This window comes from Phalaenopsis equestris, unplaced genomic scaffold (assembly GCF_001263595.1).
Source record: "Phalaenopsis equestris unplaced genomic scaffold, ASM126359v1 Scaffold215260, whole genome shotgun sequence".
NCBI lineage: Eukaryota > Viridiplantae > Streptophyta > Magnoliopsida > Asparagales > Orchidaceae > Phalaenopsis > Phalaenopsis equestris.
Window position 1 is genome coordinate 157,124 of NW_018233974.1, and position 21,131 is coordinate 178,254.

At 33.4% G+C, this 21,131-nt stretch overlaps 1 protein-coding gene across 1 annotated transcript; it reads right to left on the bottom strand.

Annotated features, from left to right (window-relative positions):
• Positions 1-7,231: 7,231 nt before the first annotated feature.
• LOC110037106 (pectinesterase inhibitor 9-like) lies at positions 7,232-7,979 on the bottom strand. The gene has a single exon (XM_020741687.1). It carries the CDS (start codon positions 7,947-7,949, stop codon positions 7,359-7,361), a length of 591 nt encoding a protein of 196 aa, XP_020597346.1. The 5' UTR covers positions 7,950-7,979; the 3' UTR covers positions 7,232-7,358.
• Between the last annotated feature and the right edge of the window lie 13,152 nt (positions 7,980-21,131).

Genomic DNA, 21,131 nt, shown 5'->3' on the forward strand with positions numbered 1-21,131 from the left:
TTTGATTCAGTTTAGGTCATTACTGAGCCATTAAGATCCTAGTGGATGCCTTAATAATTTTTAAAAGAAATTGAATTTTAAGTGATGATGATTTATTATCAAAACTTTTGAATTTCATTTGAACAACAAATAGGGGCATTAAATTAATGAGTTATTCACACCCAAAGCGATACCTCTAAGTTTAGGATCATTTAACTTGGCACACTTTCAAATTTTAATAACCTTTGAAATTTCAAATTTATCTTTAATTGGAAAAAATGAGATTGGTTTCTACCAATTATTCCCTTGTGCTTCAATCATCCAAATATTTTAATTAAGATCAAATGTTACCCATTTCCCTTTCTTGAATTAAGCCTAAGTGTTAATTAAGGCCAAATATCCAAAATTACACTTTTGCCCCTAAGGCTCTATCACTTTATAATTCATCAAATTTAATTCAAATGACTTTGGAATTTCATCCCACTTTACTCATTGGACAATTAAGACATCAGAAGAGAAAATGTGATTTTTCAAATTTTAATTTAATTTATATAATTATTGATTTGCAAAAATAGGATTTTTCAAAGAAAATTCAACAATTTGACTAAGTTAAAGCCTAATCTATTGAAATTTTTACTAAAGGTAACATTAGACCAGAAAACCATTGGGACCAAATTTCATGATTTGTTGAGTTAAATTTGAATTATTAGAATTATTTTAATATCTGGAGTGTTAATTAATTATAAAATAGTTTAAATATGGAAAATTTAGTTTATTATTTTTATTAAATCCCTCTGAGGTCAAGGAACCCATATAAATAAATTTTACATTTTTTTTCTTTGAGTTTTTGGAATTATTTAAGTGAAAAATTAAGAAAAAAATTTTTTTAGCCTTTAAAAAATTATTTTAAGCTTTAAAATTCAATATCTTCTCTTAGAAAATTAGGAAAAATATTCAAATTGCTCCTAAATGCTTAGGGAACAGTTTAAAACATTTTCCATGAACTTTATTAATTTTGTGATTATTATTAATTTTTTAATTAATTAAATATTTAAAAATAAGCTTAAAAATGAATATTTTATTTTAATTACAAATTTATTTTTAGAAAATTATCTTGATCACAGAGAGCTCTTAAAACCAATTTTTATAATTTTTGAGTTATATTTTAATTATTAAAATTCATTTTAGTATCAAAATGACATTTAATTTAGAAAATTAAGTTAAGTTATCAAATGAACTTCAAATATTTTGAAATTTCTATAAGGAGTTTTTTGAACTTTAGATTACAGTGGAAATTAAAAATCAAGTCATTTAGATGTTTATTTTTCCCAAATCAAATTTCTTTGTGTTTTAGGTTTTTGTAAGAGTTTACTGTGTTCTTAAAGACTTGGCCCATGAAAAAATTTTCAAAGGGGTTTCTAGTCACAATAAATCTTCCAAAATTTCCTTGAATTTTTCGAAGCAACATGCTAATTATTATGATTAATTTATGCAAATAATAGACATAAACTTAAAAAATATGGATATCTGTCTAGAAGTCTTCTCTAACCATGGAAAAATCTAAGAATATCCCCCATGATAGAGACAACAACATGTCAAAATATCAAGCCATGGTGAAATGTCTACATGCATGGAGAATTAAAAGACTAAAAACACTATTTAATTAATTAAAAATATTATATGAATCAAATAAACTTCAAATAATTTCCACATTATTTTCCTCTGTTCACTGAGTAAGAGAGTATTTTTATTTTATTTTTTTTTATTTATTATATGCAAAGATATGAATTTTTAAAGATCAGGCATAAATCAGGCATTTAAATAAATCGAAAAAATACCTTATTTTTCTACTTAACCCGGTGAGCTCCCATTCGCTGCGCTTTCCACCATGCAATGCCATGCGGCCCGCGGTTCACGCACCGAGAGTTCGTCCCGCTAGATCTCGTCCGTTGACGAGATAAACACGCGATCAGATGGCTCTCCGTCATCGTCCCCAAGTGACCTAACCTAAGAACCGTCCACACTAAAACCTTAAGATCTCCCTTTAGATTCATTACACTCAACCAAATCTCATGGGGTTTATTCCTAGAGCTTCATCTACTCAAGAAAAACTTATCTATATAGATTATACGATATGAAATACAATAATTACGTATGGAAAGTAAAAATAGGCTCGGATTAGGGTTAAGGTTCAATACTTTTGTCTGAGAGGGGAGGCCTCGATCAGATGGTTGTAATAGCTTTGATTGGGTCCAACGAACCTCCAGATGAAGTCTCAGGCCCTCGTGAATTTCCTAGGTATGAAATTGATGAAGCTTGATTTTAGGTGTTGATTGAAGTCTATACTATAGGCTGTTTGAGAGGAGGCTTTGTGAGGATCAACTCTACTCGCTGTGGGGATGGTGTGTGCACAATTAATTAAGATTTGGTTCAATGTAGAGTAGTGGGGAAATATGTTTTGATTTCAACTGAAACTTTGAGCTCAAAAGTGAACTCACACAGAAGGAACCAAAGGGGGAAAATGGTGGGCTTGAACTGAGGAGGTCCTAGGGAGTCTCTGGAAGCAAATTGGCAGAATTTCCTTAAGAAATTTTTAGTTCTCCCCCCATTGGCCATGGGGGTGAGATTTAAATAAAATGGCCTAGGCTAGCTGTCAGGGCCAATTGGGGGGGGGGGGGGGAGGAAAGAAAGGGGAGGGAGGGGGTGCTAGAGAGTGAGAGAGAAAGAGAATGAGAGAATGTTGGGTTGAATTTGTGGGTGGTGGTTCATGGTTTAGCCATTTTCTGGCCACCAAGGTGGCTGACCGGCCAGGGAGTGGTCACCTCTTGGCTCAGGAAGGTCAGGGAGTGGCTCGGTGGCTAATGATGGTTAACTCCCAATGGTAAGTGATGATGGTGGAGATATTTCAAGTTAAGTCCAAAACTGGGTTAAAATCCCTTAATTTGGGTATCCATTGGTCCATAGCATGTTTTGGTGGATTTAGGGTGGTTTAGCCTGCTCCTTAGGAGGAGCTTAGTGGCTATGGTATCCTTGTCTTGGTGGCCTAGACATGACTAAGTCAAATTTGGTTAAAGGGTTCAATTTGGGTCAAAATGGCTAAATGTTGGGTTTAAGTTAGGCTAGTGTTAGGCTAGCCATATCAATTGGCCCAAATGATTGAGAAATTTGATGTAGATGATTGTAATGCAGAGTTTAGAAAATATTTGGAGTGATTTTGAGTTTGTTTGAGGGTTCAATTTGGAGGATTTTGATCATTTGGTCAATTTGGGCATGTTGGGCTAGACTTGAGTCAAGATTAAGCTAGGCTTAGGCTAAGTCAAAATTGATTGTTTAAAATAGTCAATAGGAACATCATGAAGAGTTTTCAACATAAATCAGGTACCAATTTTGGGTCTAAGGTAATCAATTTGGTGGGATTTTGAGGTATGACCAATTTAGGGCAAAATTGGGGCTTTTGGACTTAAATCAAAATTAAATGAAATCAAAATTAAATGAAAAATTAAATGAAATTGAGGTCTCACCAAGGCCAGTTAAAGATCAAGTTTGATGTGTAAGATTGTTATGAAGAGTTTTCAACATAAATTGTGGCAAATTAAGTAGGTTATGGGGTTCAATTTTGTGTGATTAAGTCATGTAGCCAAAATTAGGGGTTTGACTTAGATCAAAATTGGGCTCAAAGCATGGGCCAATTAAGCTTGGATTTGGTTTAAATTGGTCATATGAAAGGTGAATTAAGTTTAGGTTTGATATTGAAGAAAATTATGCCCAAATTGATGGACATTTTAGGTGAATTTGGGGAAATTGGGCCTTTAAAGACAATTTGGGGGTTTTGGTCAAAGTGGTCAAATTGGCCAAATTGGGATCAATTGAAGGGTCCAAATTGATTTTGGAGACATTTAGAGTGATTTTGGATGTTTTGGGAAAGTATGGGGTGCCAAGGGTATTTTTGTAATTTTGGCAATTTAGGAGTATTTTGGTAATTTTGATAATTTTGGGTCGTTTTGGGCAATTTGGGTATTTTCAAAGGGTTTGAAATAATTTTTGAACAAGTTTGGATATTTTGGGTGAATTTGAGGATTTTGACCAAATTTGGGATTCGGGGGTGATTAGGTATATTGGGTTGCTTGAAAGGTCAGGGTATTTTGGTAGGGTTGGGGTATCAACCAATCTACATGAGCTATGGATTAATGGAATCCCCATTTGGGCCCTCTATGTTTTGGTCTTAGCTAAACCCTAGCCTAGGGCTAGTAGGTTTAGGAGACCATCTACGTGAGTCTCCCAAAAGATCAAGGGATCAAAGTCAACAAATATTGGGTTTAGGGTTGTGAGGGATTGTGAGTGAGAGTGAGTGAGAGTGAGTGTCTTAGCTCCAGCACCCAGGGTCAACCCTAAGGGCAAGCAGTCCTATGGGAACTCACCTTGAGCTCCCCTATATTGACCCCACCTACTAAGTGCTAGAGGCTAGGACCAATATGTGGAACTTCAAGTTGAGCAAGGAGGAGTGTAGAATTTCTAGTAATGAGGGTTCCTTTTCTAGTTTTCTAAGAATAGAAGAATAGTCAAATAGGAAAGTCCTATGGCTAGACCTTAGACAACTAAATAAGAAAAACTAAACCTCAACCAAAAGTGAGGTTAACAACGGGTTAGATAGGGAAGATACTAGCTTTCACTCTAGAGTTCCCTCTTCTCCCTCGACCTGGGGGCTAACATCTCGTATCAAAACCTACAACAACATACTAAATTGGGGGCTTTAGCCTGTCATCTAAAATCCTCTAACTCTACACCCTTCAAATTTTATTTACCTAGTTATTTACACTCAACCATATGAATTACATTCTCATCCATACAATCTCATGTGATTTCCACCATTAGTTGACTGAGACAATACCATCACGGATCTTACATGTTCTCACAACAAATATAAACATCTTAATTGGCCAAATCAAGAAGTAAATGAATTAAAAGGTTAAAAATCATCACAACTTATTCTAACATTAAAGATTAATACTTCACACAATATCCATCCAACATATAATCACTTATCATATTAAGGAAAAAGATAAGAAAAAAAACTACTCATAATTCATGCAGAATACACAACCACACTTAAATTTAAAAGTAGAAATCATGCATACACACAAGAAGTCTAAATTAAAACTAAATGTAGTCACAAAGATAAAAACTTATTTTAAATCCTCTCGATAAAAATTTTAAAGTTCCTTTGAATCTCTTCTCTTCATTTCTCTTACAATACTCTCTACTCACACACTACAACTCCTCTCCTCTTCTTTCTAAAAAAGTATCCTAATTAATCTATGAGAGAGGCGTCAATGGCATCTGAAGTGGGACGCGTAGGGGGTTGTGGCATATGAGAGAGATTTTCTATTTAATCCAAGTCTTCTTTTATAATTTTCCAAAATATGTTTTGGTGTCTCTTCAAAATGTGTCCACATTCAATGAATCTTCCAGGAGTTTCCTCCTTTCAAAAGCCATTTGAATGTATTTTTTTGAATGTATTTTTGTGTTTGTGTCCATTAACCATATCTCACATTTTCACCAAAAGTTGCTTCAAACACTCCTTCAAAAGTTCGTCCAAATTCATTGTATCATCAAATAACTACCTTTGGCGCTTAAGCACGAGGTTTGTGGCACTTAGGCGCGGCTTTCTCGGTTTTCCTGATGCTTGAACGCTAGTTCTGGGCGCTTAGGCGCCACAATACTTTTGCACATCTTCTTCATCTTTGCTCCAAATTTGATCAATTTTCACTTTTTTTACCATTTTTCTTTCATTTGATTATACCTGAAAGAAAAACACACAAATATCTTCATTTAAATCGCAATATACTAAAAAATAAGTATAAAAATATGTACATAAATGTTTTATATTTTACTTATATGACATACCAAAATTTTAGCCTTTTTAAACTTTAATAAAAGTTTATTAAGTGATGCCAATCAAGGAACTGAAACGTATAAAAGTAAATTGTGGCAGGCATTAATATAATAATATAATAAACTTGAGTTTAACGATATCATATCTAAAAACCAACTGTCTTCCCAAGAACTGGGTCTTCAATAAATGTAAATAAAAAATTAACCCAAAACCAATGCAAAAAACTACTAAAAAGTAAGGGAGTATAATAAGTATATCATTGTCATCACATTTTTTATTTATGGTCTCTTGTTCTTGTTGCGGTTTTGCTTCCAATATGTATGACAAAAAATGTAATCTCAGAGAAGAACTCAACTCCATGCACCTGGGAAGGCTTTTTTTGCGAAGAGCAACACAACAGAGTTGTCGGCTTTCCCCATGAACATTCGGCCAACCACTCATGCCCTACCACCTCGCTCTAACAGATCAACTACCTTTGGCTGGCCACCTCCCATTTTAGACCGACCACCTTTGATCGACCGCCCCACCGACCAACTTCCCCTCATCGGCCATCTCAACCCGTCGACCAACAAACCCTGCCAATTAAAAAGCTCCTGAGTGATAGTCCCAGATGACAAATGGCTAGAATACCACATGAAAATCCCCTTAAAGAAAAATAATAATGTAATTTTATATTTTTTTCCATCCATCTTCTCTAGATAGGGAAACCATAACATGTAGTAGGGGAGCTGGCTCTTCTCACTTAACCCATCTCATGTAGGTATAACTTTTTTCCCTTCTCCATGTAACTACGTTAAAGAAATAAAAAGTGTCATAGGGCTCACGGCCACTCTGCCTTCTCCTCTACGGGGCAAGTCTCTATCTCTTTCTCTCTGCCTCAATCCCTACACTCTATCCCTTGGGCATGATATACATGACAAATCTAAGTTCGACAAACAATAATTTTAAATTATATGCCTTTTTTTTATATAGCATATTCTATTTATTTTTTACTAAAAATTAAAAGGAAAGTAAAATTCTCAATAGTAATTTCAAGTTTGGATAAAAAAAATTAATGTTATTTTCGAAATTATTATTTTATGCTCCTATTAAAAAATTTGCTGGCTTCGGCCCTCTGCTCTTAAAATATTGGGCGCGATCGGCTTGTCCTCGCTTTGCCTCCCCAAATAAAAATCACTATACAGCAAAAGTTGAACCTAAAATCATTTTGAACATAAAAAAAGTTCGACATAATATACGGTTTCGAATATAATAAAATTATTAATTATAAATTAAATACTTGATATTTTTAAATTATTTAATTGATGCATTATTAAATGATTATAAATTTCATAAAAATGAAAAACATGAATACCCCGCTATTTGAGTGAGAATTTGAAAAATAGATAAAGATTCAAATAGATAAAGAGACTGCATAACTCGTAGGAAGTAATGTTTTAGTTGCCCTCCATTTAGTTTGTATAAAAATACACCCTTTAAATAAATTCTAGCTGCCATGGGCAAGCACATTAAGTAGCGCGAGAGCGTTGCTCGTATACTTCTTCACCCCGCCGACGCGGTCGGCCATCACCTTCGCTCCCCTCACCGCACTCACTCCATCGAACCCATCGATGCACGTTTCCTCGTTCGTCATCGCCGCGCTCATCCACGTCTGCGCGTTCGAAACCTCCCACGCCATCCCGCCGCTCCCGCCCGTCCTTGTTGCCTCCCCGACCTTTCCCATTTCCGCCGCTGATTGCTTCGTAAGATCAGCCGCCGTTCCAAGCACTTTTACGCAGTCCCGCATCGCTGCGCCGAGCCGCCCAGCGCAACTCGGCTGCAAAGTAGCCGCGAGCAACGAAGCATCATGAATCTTGGCGAGACTCACGGTAGCGGCCGCCGTGGCAAGCTTCGCGGGGTTCTGCTGCACCGCGGTGGCGTATGGGGCAAGCGAGGCGTAGCAGAGGCGAGGGTATAGAGTTATGCTGCAACTTCGTCGGATGAAATCTGATGAATTGTTATTTGAAGTTGCTGCGGCGGTTGAGAGGAGAAGGAAGAGGGGGAAGAAGAAGAATCTGTTTGCTATTGTTTCTGCCATTTTTTGTTCTTTTTTCGTTGGAGAGATGGGGAGGGCGGGTGATTTAAAGGGACTGGAACATGGAAGCGAAGGGGAGTGGGGAATTACGAGGCTGCCACTCGTTTGAGTGGAGGGTGGAGGATTTGGTGAATGGTGCGGATGGAAGTTGTTACCATTAGTACGTGGGAACATTGTGAGGAAAAAGAGGCGTGGAGGAAGGCGGGTGGGGTACATGCTGATGCGGACGGCAGTCCTCTTGGCTATGCATTCATACTCAATTCTGGCTGGAGTGATATGGTCCCAGAGATTCAAACCCAAGTATGGCTTCATTTGGAGCAATTTATGGCTTTTATTTTTCATTAATAATATTTCTTTAAGTATTTTTGAGAGATAAAAATTTAAGGGATTAAAATATTATTGAACTGATTATTTTTCTTATTGACTGCTGACAATCAAATAATCGCTCCACTCAAATTGCTTGAATTGAGTTTAATTAAATCACACGATGGAAAAAAAAAAAATACCACAAAAATATTCTGACAAAATTTTCTTATAAAAGTAGACATTTAAGCAGTTGATTTATTCATATAAAATTTGATTGAACTTTTATATATTATATTCATTTTAAAATAAATTTAATACATTTGAAATATATCATGCTGAAATGTAATGTATAAATGAATTCTTATTAAAATTTAATGACCCACATTAATTTATGCATTAGTGAGAAAAGTTCTATTAAAATTTTTTTAGAAATATTAGAATTTCTTTTTTTTTCTTGGAAATTGAAGATTGTAGTCAACTTTATTGATAAGAAAAAGAAAATATAGAGTCATCAATAGATTAATCATCATCAGTAGAAGAAAAAGTACAATTTAAGAAGACAAAATAATTTACAACGAAACCAAAAGAAACAACTACGTCTAATTAGAAAAACTCTTATGAACTAAGAAGAAAACTCCAAACCAAAATCTTCAAATAATAAGTGATCTAAAACATCATCCAAAAAAATATGAGTAGCATATCATAAATATCTAGCAACCTCCAACAATGCTTAGGTATCAATGTACCATGAAAGAAGATGATTTAGGGGGAAGGAAAAGCTTCACACAAAATCCAACACAACAATATCTACCTTACAATATAGAAGCCTTCGACTAAAAATCTCACATAACAACTCAAGGAAACCAATAATATCACAAACATCTCCAAATCCTTGCAAAGCCAAAAACATACTTACAAAAATAATAAAACAAATCCAAAGACGAACATGAGAATAATCTAATTATAAAGAGATATTCACGACCCACTAGAAATACTAAAATTCCATCAAAGATCTATAAGTATTTTAAGGAATAAAACAAAATAATAATAATAATAATAAGAGGAATGTTATTATACAGTTAGAAATCATCATAACTCAACTTAAATGAATGTCCAACATCAAGTGAATATATACTTCTGATATATTATGACAGAGTAAAGTATCTGAAACTATGCAGTTTAACAAAAGACAACACAAAGCACAAGGAAGAAAGTAATAACTCATATATTTATGTCCCACAGAAGAAAATATTAAAATTTCATCCAAGAACTATGTATATTTTAAGATCTAAACTCAAAAATATTAATAAAACCATTGAATCTTTATGTGAGGTTGGAAAACATCACAACTCAACTAACATACTAAAACACAAATGAATTAAACAGGAAATGAATAAATGATCTAAATATACAAAGATCGAGATGAGATATCAGAATTTATTCTGCTTAACTTAAACATCAGCCTTAATCAAGCGATTAGATAACAAATAAGAAAATATCCAACCTAGAACATTGAATATTTCAAAACTAATAGGACGGGAATATTCATAAGAACAAATAAATACATAAACAACAACCACAAAAAAAAGGGAAAAACAAAGCTCATCATAACAACCAGAGCAATTAAATATTATAAAACTTTTTAATATAAAAAGGGATACATTCTTAAATTTTCATCTTATCATCTTTTGAATAATGATCCAGTGAATATTTTCATGTATGTAATTATAAGATTTTAGAAAAAATCATTCTAGAGTATATGTTCTCATAATTTTATCTCTTCTAATTTTTCCATTCTTATAGCACTAATTTACTTCTCTTTCACTTATTCTAATTAATCATTTGTTAATCCGTCTTATGTTCGAATTTTAATATTTAGTAAATTCGCACTGGATGGCAGAGGTCGGGAGCGGTTGGCCAACTTTTGACTTGTTTAGCAGCTTTTAATTGGGGCTGCGCACGCTGTGGTCTCCACGGACACACTGAATCTTTGACCTTTCACGACTTCGGTGACATTATCTACTTGTTCACACCATTTATGGCAACTGCTTGTTCCCCTGGAGATTTCTATTTTTTTGAAATTTTACGTAAACATCACCCCATTTTTTATGTTTACATATTTAACATTTGAACTTTTATAATTACATGAATATCACATTGGTGTCATAAATATAAATGTAGAGATGTGTATTTTACTTTATTTATGTGATGTTAAAAATTAGAATATTGAATATGTAAATGTAAATATATGAATTGTAGATAGATACATGCGTAAGAGTTGTCTTATATATGTAAATACATTCTTTTTCTTATTTCTTGCCATCCTCCTTTGATTAATGAATTTCCAACTTAAATTACCACATTGACGTAAACCCGGAGTTTTCCCAGCTCGTTTAGTGATTACTATTTGACAAATTTTCCATCAAAAAGATTTTAAACGATTTTAAACCAGGAAGATTTACATACGTGCCGTCTAAATCTTATGTGTTAATTGTTGTGAAATATATACCAGTTGTTGTGGTATATAGAATAGAACGATCGACGACGAAGTAAAAAATTAAAATGAAAAAATTCACACCAGAAAACAGTAACACAGCGGAACACACAATTTTACTTGGTTCGGCAAATTGTCTACATCCACAGAGTTGTAGATGATTTTACTACTTAAGGAATTTACACCAGCCGATCGTCTTGACTTACAAGAGGAATCTCTCACTTCTCTACTATTCTTCTCTCTCTCTTCTTCTCTCTCTACACCGAGATATACTGAAGGAGCTCTACACCGAGATACACCGAAGAAGATAAACTTACAAGAGAAATAAACTCAATTTCTCTTATGCCACAAGCCACCAAGAAGAAGTCAAAGGAGAACAATCTTCTTCTTTTTTCTTCTCTGTTTTGCTGCAAGGAACTGTTTACACTTCTCTTTCTCTATCTCGAGGAAGCAATACTGACGAAGAAGAACTCAAATGGGTTAATCCTAAAAAACTCAAGGAAAGCCGCCCCTTTTATCACAAAACTGCATGGAGCGAAGGGATGCTTCGCTTCGCGTCAGAGGAAGGCGGGAATGGTTGGCGCTGTTAGCGAACGAACGAAGGCGGGAGCAGTTCGCGATTTTGCGCGACACAGAGGGAGAAGCGATGATTCGCGAAAATAAGAGAGGAAGTGGGATCAGAAGGCAGGAGGTGGGATCGGGTTCCAGCACAACAAATCTCCCACTTGGAGACCGATACAAATGCTACAACGTCTTCTTCCTCAAACTGATATCCTCCACTACGGTGTCGCTCTTTTCTTCAAACATGAATCCTCTTTCTCTACAACTCAAGGCCTCTGTCTTCACTCCAGAAGACTAACTGAAGCTGCGCACAACTTCAGTTTCTCAAGAGTAACACCCTTATTCAACATATCAGCAGGGTCCACATAGCGCAGGGTCCACATAGCCTTGCACCACCTTCAAGCAATTTCCTAGACTACTCTTGTCTCTGTTCTCCCACTGCATGAACAATATCCTACCTATGCTGAAAGTCTTTTTCAACAAGTCTAGCGTTGTGCCTCTTACTGCCATCAAGCTCAGTCTTCATCTGGTACACCAACTTATTATGTAATGCCTTTTTTCCTTGGTGGAAGTTCTGCTAGCTCCCACTTGCTGAAATTTCCATCTTACCAAATTTCTTCATAACTCTATGGTTCTCTGCCATCTGTTTGTGGAACAATAAAAATGGGTGTCTCAGTCCCACTCTCTTACTCTCTTCCATCATCAACAAAACTATGAACTACCAATAATAGTGCATCATGTACTTCTTCAGATACCACATTTGCGCTATCAATCTCCATATTCTAAGGATTCCTGAAGCTCCTCTTTATGTGGCCAGCCTTGCCACAAATCCAGCAGGTTTCCTGCTAGGCATACTTTGATTTTGATCTCCCTCTATTTGAGTTCCTATTCCGCCATCTCCATCTGAAATCAACATTCAGTGCTGAACCTGAACCTGAGATCTCATCAGAATATTTCCTGCGCACTTTCTCAGCTAAAATCAAATCATAAATATCATCACATTTCAGTTTAGATTTACATACAGAACTACTAACTGCCATCCTTATGGCTTCCCAACTATTTGATATTGATGTCAATAATATCAGCGCATATATTTAATCATCAAAATCAATTTCAATAGACAACAATTGATTTTTGATAGATTGAAATCATTCCGGTGTTGAACAACATAAACACTTTCCACCATCTTCAATTTGAATAACTTCTTCATCAAGTATACATTGTTACTCACCGATGAATTTTCATACATACCTGATAAGGCTGCCGTGAGATATGCAATCGTCATCTCCTTGACGATGTTGCGTGCAATGGACCTTGATAGGTTCAATCGAATAACCCCCAGAACCTGTCGATCAAACATATTCCATTTAGCCTTATCCATCCATTGAGGTCTTTTTCCCAAAAATAGAAGAAGTTTCTTCCCTTAAAGATAGTTCTCTATATGCATCCTCCAATAACCAAAATTTATGTCATCAAATTTCTCGATTCCTAAAACATCCACTTCATCTGTAGTCATCATTCTTCCTCATATCTGAACAAAGCTCTGATACCAATTATTTTTGTATATAGAATAGAACGATCGACGATGAAGTAAAAAAGGGAATGAGAAAAATCACACAAGAAAACAGTAACACAGCGAAACACACAGGTTTACGTGGTTCGGTAAATTGCCTACATCCACAGAGTTGTAAATAATTTTACGACTTGAGGAATTTACACCATCTGATAGGCTCGATTTACAAGAGAAATCTCTCACTTATCTACTCTTCTTATCTCTCTTCTTCTCTCTCTACACCAAGATACACCAAAGAATCTCTACACCGAGACACATCGAAGAAGATAAACTTACAAGAGAAATAAACCCAATTTCTCTTCTGCCACAAGCCACCAAGAAGAAGCTAAGGGAGAACAATCTTCTTCTTCTTTCGTCTTCCTTCTGCTGTAAGGAACTACTTGCACTTCTCTTCCTCTATCCCGAGGAAGCAATACTTCTGAAGAAGAACTCAAATGAGTTTTCCTAAAAAATTCAAGGAGAGCATCTCCTTTTATCACAAAACCACAAGGAGCAAAGGGATGCTCTGCTTCGCGTCAGAGGATGGCGGGAATGGTTGGCACAATTCAAGAATGGACGAAGGCAGGAGTAGTTCGTGATTTTCCGTGACAGAGAGAGAGAGAAGAGATGATTCACAAAAATAGGAGCGGGAGCGGGATCAGAAGGTGGGAGACGTGATCGGGATCGGGCTCCAGCACAACATTAATGAATAAACCATCTATATTTTTTATACCCGTTGACATGACATCTGAATATTCAAATTATATAAAAATATAACTAGCATTATTATTTTCAAAACAAAATATGTATTTTAAAAGTACATATTTTAATGTGTTTGAAATTAAAAATATTATACAAATTATTGAATCCTAAATTGTCTTCTTGTGGAACACATCCCAAAGAGTTAAAGCCAAGGAAATAAAAGTGGGAGAGAGGGACAAAACTAGAGATAAGAAATGTAAGATAATATCCTAATGTAAGAATCTCACAAAGTTAAGATCCAAAAGAGTTCCGTTTATTGATGTTCTAATCTTCTATTTTTAAAGGCCATCTAAAAAAGATCCATATATTGATGTTCTAACCTCCTATTTATAGGTGTCCGAGAACACAAATACATGCAATGAAAAAGCAGTTTACCGATCTGTCTAAAAAATTGAATTAAAATTACATGGTAAAGAAAACGAAGGCGACTTAAGATCCATCACTTAAATTTTGATATCGGTCGATCGTGTCAGTCAATCGCATCTTCTTCATGACAACTGGGTTGTTTGACCAGGGCGTACATACCTTCACTAGTTGTCTCATAATTGGTGTTGCACCCCTAGTGTGTACAAAATTTTTATAGATTCAAATCCTTACGCTTAGATTGCCAATAGTTTTACTTTTGTATTCCCAAAATGTGTTTCCAATATTTTATGTTCACTAGGTTGTAAAAGCAAATATAAGTATCGCTCAAGTAATATAGGGCTCTAATGGAGTCCTAAGTATCGATCCTACATGGAGAAGGTTAAACTCTTGCTTAATTAAAAGGAACTAAATAGATAGTATAAGAACTACAACATCTATAAATATGATAACTAAAGTTAAATGTGGAATGCAAGTCTAACAAAACTAAATCAATTATGCTAATTTTCCAAACTTAAAATTTAAATCTACTATAGGCAGAAAGTAATTTTAACAAAGGTTTCAAATTTAAGAAAAAGTATCTTTCCCATTTACAATAAGGTTGTAGCTAGTACAATAAGGTTGTAGCCATTTACAATAAGGTTGTAGCTAGTGAAGAATCAAATCTATTATAAATTGCATGTGACAAATAGGGCAATAATATCATTTAATCCTTTGGTCAAGCGATAAAGGACATTGGCTAATTCAGATGTTTTGAATCCACATCTGTGGTTAGGTTGAGAGGACACTGGCTCTCACTCCAGAGCTCTCACTTCTCTCTCATTTGAAAGCTAACAATCTCACCATATGGTTTCTAAACATCTGAACCAAATTGTTGATTTTATTCAGTCACCCTAAAATCACAAATTGTACACCCATCAAGCAATATTTCTCTAGTTATTTGCACACAATCCCATGGAGACTTCACTTTTCCATGATATTAAAGTGTGATCCATAATTGAATGCTGAAAACATGGTCATCTCGGCTCTTATGTTTTTGTATAGATTTTAAGAAATCAATTAAACAGATTGAAAAATAAATGAAGTTCAAGATGAATCATCAAAAATTAAGAAATTAAGATCATTTTCAAACAACTATTAAATCTTCACATCACTACTTATTGTAAAGGGAAAGACAAAACGATAACTCAAAATTCATAGAGAAGAAATAACAGAACACAAATATATACAAGTTTTCACAACACAAAATTTAAGTAAAAACTTATCTCAATATCCTCCACAAGAAAATCCCTTGAATTTCCTTTGAATCATTTCCTTCTACTTACAATTATATGCACCCTCTCTAAGGATTGCAATGAAGAAGAAATCTCTCACTTTTCCTCTATTCCTACAACTCTTGAAGATGAATCTCTCTAAATCTTTGAAAAGGAAAATTAAGTATGGAAGTTTTGTTCTATTTTCTTTTCTTGTTTTCTTTTACTTCATCCTCCATTTTCTGTAAAAAATGGTGGTTAAATAATGTGTGGCCGAAAATTCAGAAGTTCCCATAAGCAACCCTGCAAAATTTGTCCAAATTCAATGCATTTTGCGAAATAATTGTCTCGACACCATTTTGGCACCAGCTGGTGCCATTCGGCATAGCTCGTGCTCCACACAGGTGTACTGTCTTCGTTCCGCCCAGTTATGGCGCCATTCGGCGCAAGAACATTTTTTTTGTCTTTTTTGCTCTAAATTTCATTCTTTTTTCTCATTTTAATCTAAATCCCCAAATTGAGTATACCTGCATTAAAAACATGAAAATACCTTTCCTTAAAATGCAATTTCACGAAAAAAGACTAAATATAAGCATTACAAGTGTAGGAAAAATTGAATATTTTTTTGGTGTATCAAAATCCCCCAAACTTAAATGTTACTTGTCCCCAATTAAATCCTTTACTACATAAAAATATGACTAATGGTAACGAGTTTAACTTCTAAATTTCTATAATTTGGTTTACTAAATATTTTAGCACAACTTAAGAAAATTTTTAACAACTCAGGTTAAAATTAAAAGTATAAGAATATCTAGTAGTCTAGTTTAATATTTCTGCTTCTCTATTCATTTCAAAAAAAAATTGTAGTTTTGTCATATTAAAGAAACTTAGAATGCCCATTTGAAAAAGAATTTCATGAGAACTTTATTATTAAGGATGCCTATACTTAAATACAATTTTAGAAATTCAATAAAGCCTTTTTTGCTTAAGTTGATTCAAGTGAAGTCAATTTTTGACTAGGCATCTCCTCAAGCTTCTCCTCAAAAAATTTTTCTTTTCTGTTGCTTTTGCTTTTTGTTTTTTTATTATATATATATATATATATATATGAGGATTACTATATCTGGATAGCCTTTAATGATTTTGAACTGTGGATAGCCTTTAACACTTTTGAACTTTCACTATCCTCTTCTTAAAGTTAAAAAATTTTCACGTTCCTTCATTTATTAAATTCATATTAGTTTTGAAGATTTTCATAAAGTCTCATTTCTCATTTTCATTTTTTTTATGAATTTTTTTTATGAAACTCTAAAATTTTTAATATTTCAAAAATAAAATTTTCTTTACTTTAAATAGAAAATGTATAGTCTTATTCTTTCATAATATATACCTCAACTTAAGAAATTAACCTTCATTATGGAAAAACTTTACTTAAGCCTACTATATATTGTTAGAAACAAAAATATAGTTATTTAAAGTTAGCCTTTAATACCAAAGGTCATGTTAATTTAGGTTTTAAAAATATAGTTAATTGAGGATAAAAAAAACTATTTTCCTTCTTTTAAAAGAAATTTTTCTTCCCCCCAAACTTAAAGTTTTAATAAATAAAGCATGCACTATAAGAAATGTAGGGTGAAATAAAATATTACATACATTCAAATAACAAGTTGCTCTGGGATTTTGAACATTGAAATTGAACTATGCAGGTACCAATAAAAAAAAGAGCAGATATTAAGTATTGTATAAAATTGAAATAACATATTAATATAAAAGGATTTACTGTATTAAAAGAAAGTGCAAAACAATATGGAAATCTAAAACATATATTCAGAAAAACTAAACTTAACACTAACAAGATCATGTAGATTACACTACAAAAAAATAAAATTACATCAACAAACTAACATAAAGCAAACCAAGACCAATCATAAAGACAAACTAACATTAGGCTAAACTTCATCCTCAATAGTGTCTTCTTCTTCTTCTCCTCCTTTATCATCTTCCCATCCTTCTACATTTTTCTCATTCACATAGGGTGTAAATCTAAGATAGGTGGGAAATTCCACAAAATAATCTCCCTTCATATGTCTGATATGAGCATCATAGTAAGAAATATCAAATTCAACTCTCCTTTGCATGTAGAAATCATTATGAGAGTTTCTTGCTTCCATGCTTCTCATCTGATTTTACAGTTTCAAAATATCTCCTTGTCGTATAATAATCTGTTCCATAATTTTTTGTAGAGAAAATGCACTAGAAGTGAAAGGTTTAGATGCAGTGTAGAATGTAAGTCTCTACTTGGACTTCCAGTTCTCCACCCAGTATGTGCCTCATAGGTATGCACACTAGGCTTACTGATTAGCTTTAGGGGTTTAATAATTCCTCTGAGGGGTCAAACTCTACATCTGATTATTTACAGAAAATAAAATTCTAGTTAAGGTATCCTAAACACCCAATGGTACTTCCTTTTTATATATGAGTGTGCATTGGTGTAAATTAAAGAACAAATATAAATTCTCTTATGAAGTTGGATGCAATAATTTAATATGGCTCTATATTTATTCACTTCACTTAAATGATTTGTAAGAAGTAAGCATGCCAAAATAAATAATATCATGCCTTAGAATTTGCAGTAAGTTGAGATGTAACAAAATCTACCTTATTGTTGTTCTTAATCTTCCATACACCTTTCCCTTCAGAGAGAAATTCAATGAATTCATCTAACATTGAGTCAGAAACTTGAAACAAGGCATACTCGCAATGATCCTCATTCCTCAACTGGTATAAAGCATTAATTCTTGTAGGAGTGAAATCTACGTGTTTACCTCGAACAAAAATCCGATCATATGTAGCAACATAGAGGTTTGCATAGAACTCCTAAACAAAATTTTTAATTGCTATATCAGTAAAGTAGCAGAAAGTCTCCCACTGCCTTGCTATAATTAATATTTGAATCATTCCTCTTGAATTGAAAAATGCTCGCTCTTCAGTCAAATTCTTCTTTGTAAAGTACAAGTTGTAGTGGTACTATGCCTTCAAATTGATGAACCTATACTCATCAAAACCAGGTCTTCCAACCGTTCTTTTCATTTTAGAAGCTTGATACACCTAAAATATATAGCATTTTTAGACGCATTTTTATACCTATTTTTGAGATATTGCGCTTTAATGAAACATATTTTTGTGTTTTTCTTTCAAGTACATGTAAAAAAGTGAAAAATGCTTGAAAGAGTGAAAAATGATCAAATTTGGAGAAAATAGGTGAAAAATGTGCAAAAGTGTTTTGGCGCTTAAGAGCCAGATCTAACGCTTAAGTGCCAGTTAAATAGAGAAGGCTAAGCCTAAGCACTAGAGGCACTTATTTGACAGTTTTCTTCATTTGGACAAATTTTGAAGAGATATTTGAGGCACCTATATTTGAGGCACCTATAGAGATATTTGAGGCACCTATTGACTTAATAGGTGGTTACAACCAACAAGGACAAAAATACTTGTGAAATAAGACATCTCTTGGGTAAATACATCGAATCAAGACATATTTTGAAGAGATAACAAGGAACTTTTTAGAAAATTATAAAAGAAGGAAGAGAAGACTTTGAGAAGTGTCCTGAAAAGGTCCGAAAAAGTGTGTGTGCTTGAAAAGTGAAAGTTTTGAAAGTTCTTGAATTGGGGAGTTAGTTCGGAGAGATTTTCAGCCACCACTTTAAGTATTTACTTTATCCTTTTTGTTATTTTTATTTTGAGTGTTGTAAAAGAGAATAGATTCAAAGGAACTTCAAGGGTTTGGTGAAGGACTTGAGATAAGTTTATATCTTTTGTTTTCAGACTAATTTTGGTTTTAATTGAGACTTGTTGTTAGTTTGACAATGATTTCTTCTTTTAAACTAAAGTGTGGTTTTTTTTTCTCCATGGATTCTGAGTAGTTTTCTTTATCTTTCTTCTTAAAATGATAAGTAATTAAGTGTTGGATGAAAGTTATGGAGAGTGTTGATCTTTAATATTGGAAGAAGTTGTGATTATTTGAATCCATACACTTCATTTACTTCTTGATTTAGCCAATCCAAATGTTAAAATTTTTTGTGAGAACATGTAAGAACTGGGCTGGAATTGTCTCACTCAATAATTGGAAAGATTCACATGAGGTTGTATGAATGATAATGTAGTTCATATGATTGAGTGCAAATAAATAAGGAAATATTCATTGAAGTGTGTAGAGTGAGAGAACTTTAAAGTGACATATTAAAGCCCCTAACTTGGTTTATTATTTTAGGTTCTGATACAAGATGTTAGCCCCCAGGTGGAGGGAATCGAGGGAACTCTAGTGTGAGAGCTAGTATCTTCCCTACATAGTCGGTCTTCAGAACTATTCAAACTTTAAATTAGCCCATGTTCTTTATAGCATCTTTAGTAAGGGTAAAGAATATTATTGCTCCTATTTGACACAACACAGTTTGCATACTTCCATAATAGAATTCCTTTACTTATTACTGATTCATGATAAGAAAAAAGATATTTTCTTATTTAGTGTTCTTCTTCTACAAATACTCTAGTTATCTTTTTTAGTTGTTATTATTTTATTAAAATATTAAAAATAGCAAAAATTTAAACTTTCATTACTGCTAAAATGTCTATAGTTTAAATAATTGTCTTTTTAAAAATAGAAAGTTTTCCTAAGTGCATGTTGCATAAATTCCCTATGGGTTCGATATTCAGGTCTTAATGAAAAAGTCCTATATTACTTTGTAACGATACGTATATATGCATAGTATCCCAATATATATAAATTAAAAAGTTAAATTCTTTCTTCAGAAATAAGTTTTTGGTTTTGTTGTAAAATAAGAAAATATAAGTGAAAAATATAATCAGATTTATTGTTATGTTGTTGCATATAAACAGTTGTTGCATATAAACAGTGTTATGTTGTTGCATATAAACAGTCGGGATCAAGTTTTTGGCGTCATTGCCGGGAAATCATAGAAGTGAAAATTGTAAAGAATCTAATGATTTTAAAAGCAAATTTCTATTTATAGAAAGACTTATTTAAACTTTAAAGTTATTGTATCTTATTTTGTGTGTATTTAGTTTTATTTAGTTATATGTTAGTGTATGCGTAGTTCAGGTTCTGAATAACTAGTGCCCTATGATTCTGAATTAGAGAGAACTGTTAAGAAAATCAGAAAAATCAAAAAATTAACAATCTTGAAAAATCTAAAAAAATTACAGAAATGGCGAACCAAAATTATTAAAATGCTGAAGTTCATCAAGAGTTTAGACCTTTAATAGATTATGCCAACCCTACTGTAGATGAACTTCATTATAGTATTCAAAAATTATAGTGGCTAATTCATTTGAGCTTAAACCTGCTATTATCCAAATGGTATCAAATAATCAGTTTAGGGGATCACCAATTGAATATCCAAAGTTACATCTTGCCAATTTTCTAGAATTTTGCGCTATATTTAAATACGAATTTAAATACGATGGTGTATTAAGACTTAGGTTATTTCCTTTCTCACTAAGGGATAAAGCTAAGATGTGGTTGAATTTATTAGCACTTGGATCTATCAAAACTTGGGGTGAATTAGCACAAAAATTCCTTACTAAATATTTTCCACAAAAGAAAAGTGTGATGCTTATAAAAGATATTACATCTTTTAATCAGTTTGAAGGGGAATCTATTTATGAAGCATGGGAAAGATTTAAAGAACAGAAAGATTTAAAGAACTCTTAAGAAAGTGTACACACCATCCTATACCAGATTCATTAATAATTCAAAATTTTTATAATGGATTACTTGGATCTCTTAGATCAATTATCGATGCCGCTGGTGGTGGTTCATTAATGTCAAAACCATTTCATGATGCCTATGCTTTACTTGAAGCAATGACTACCAA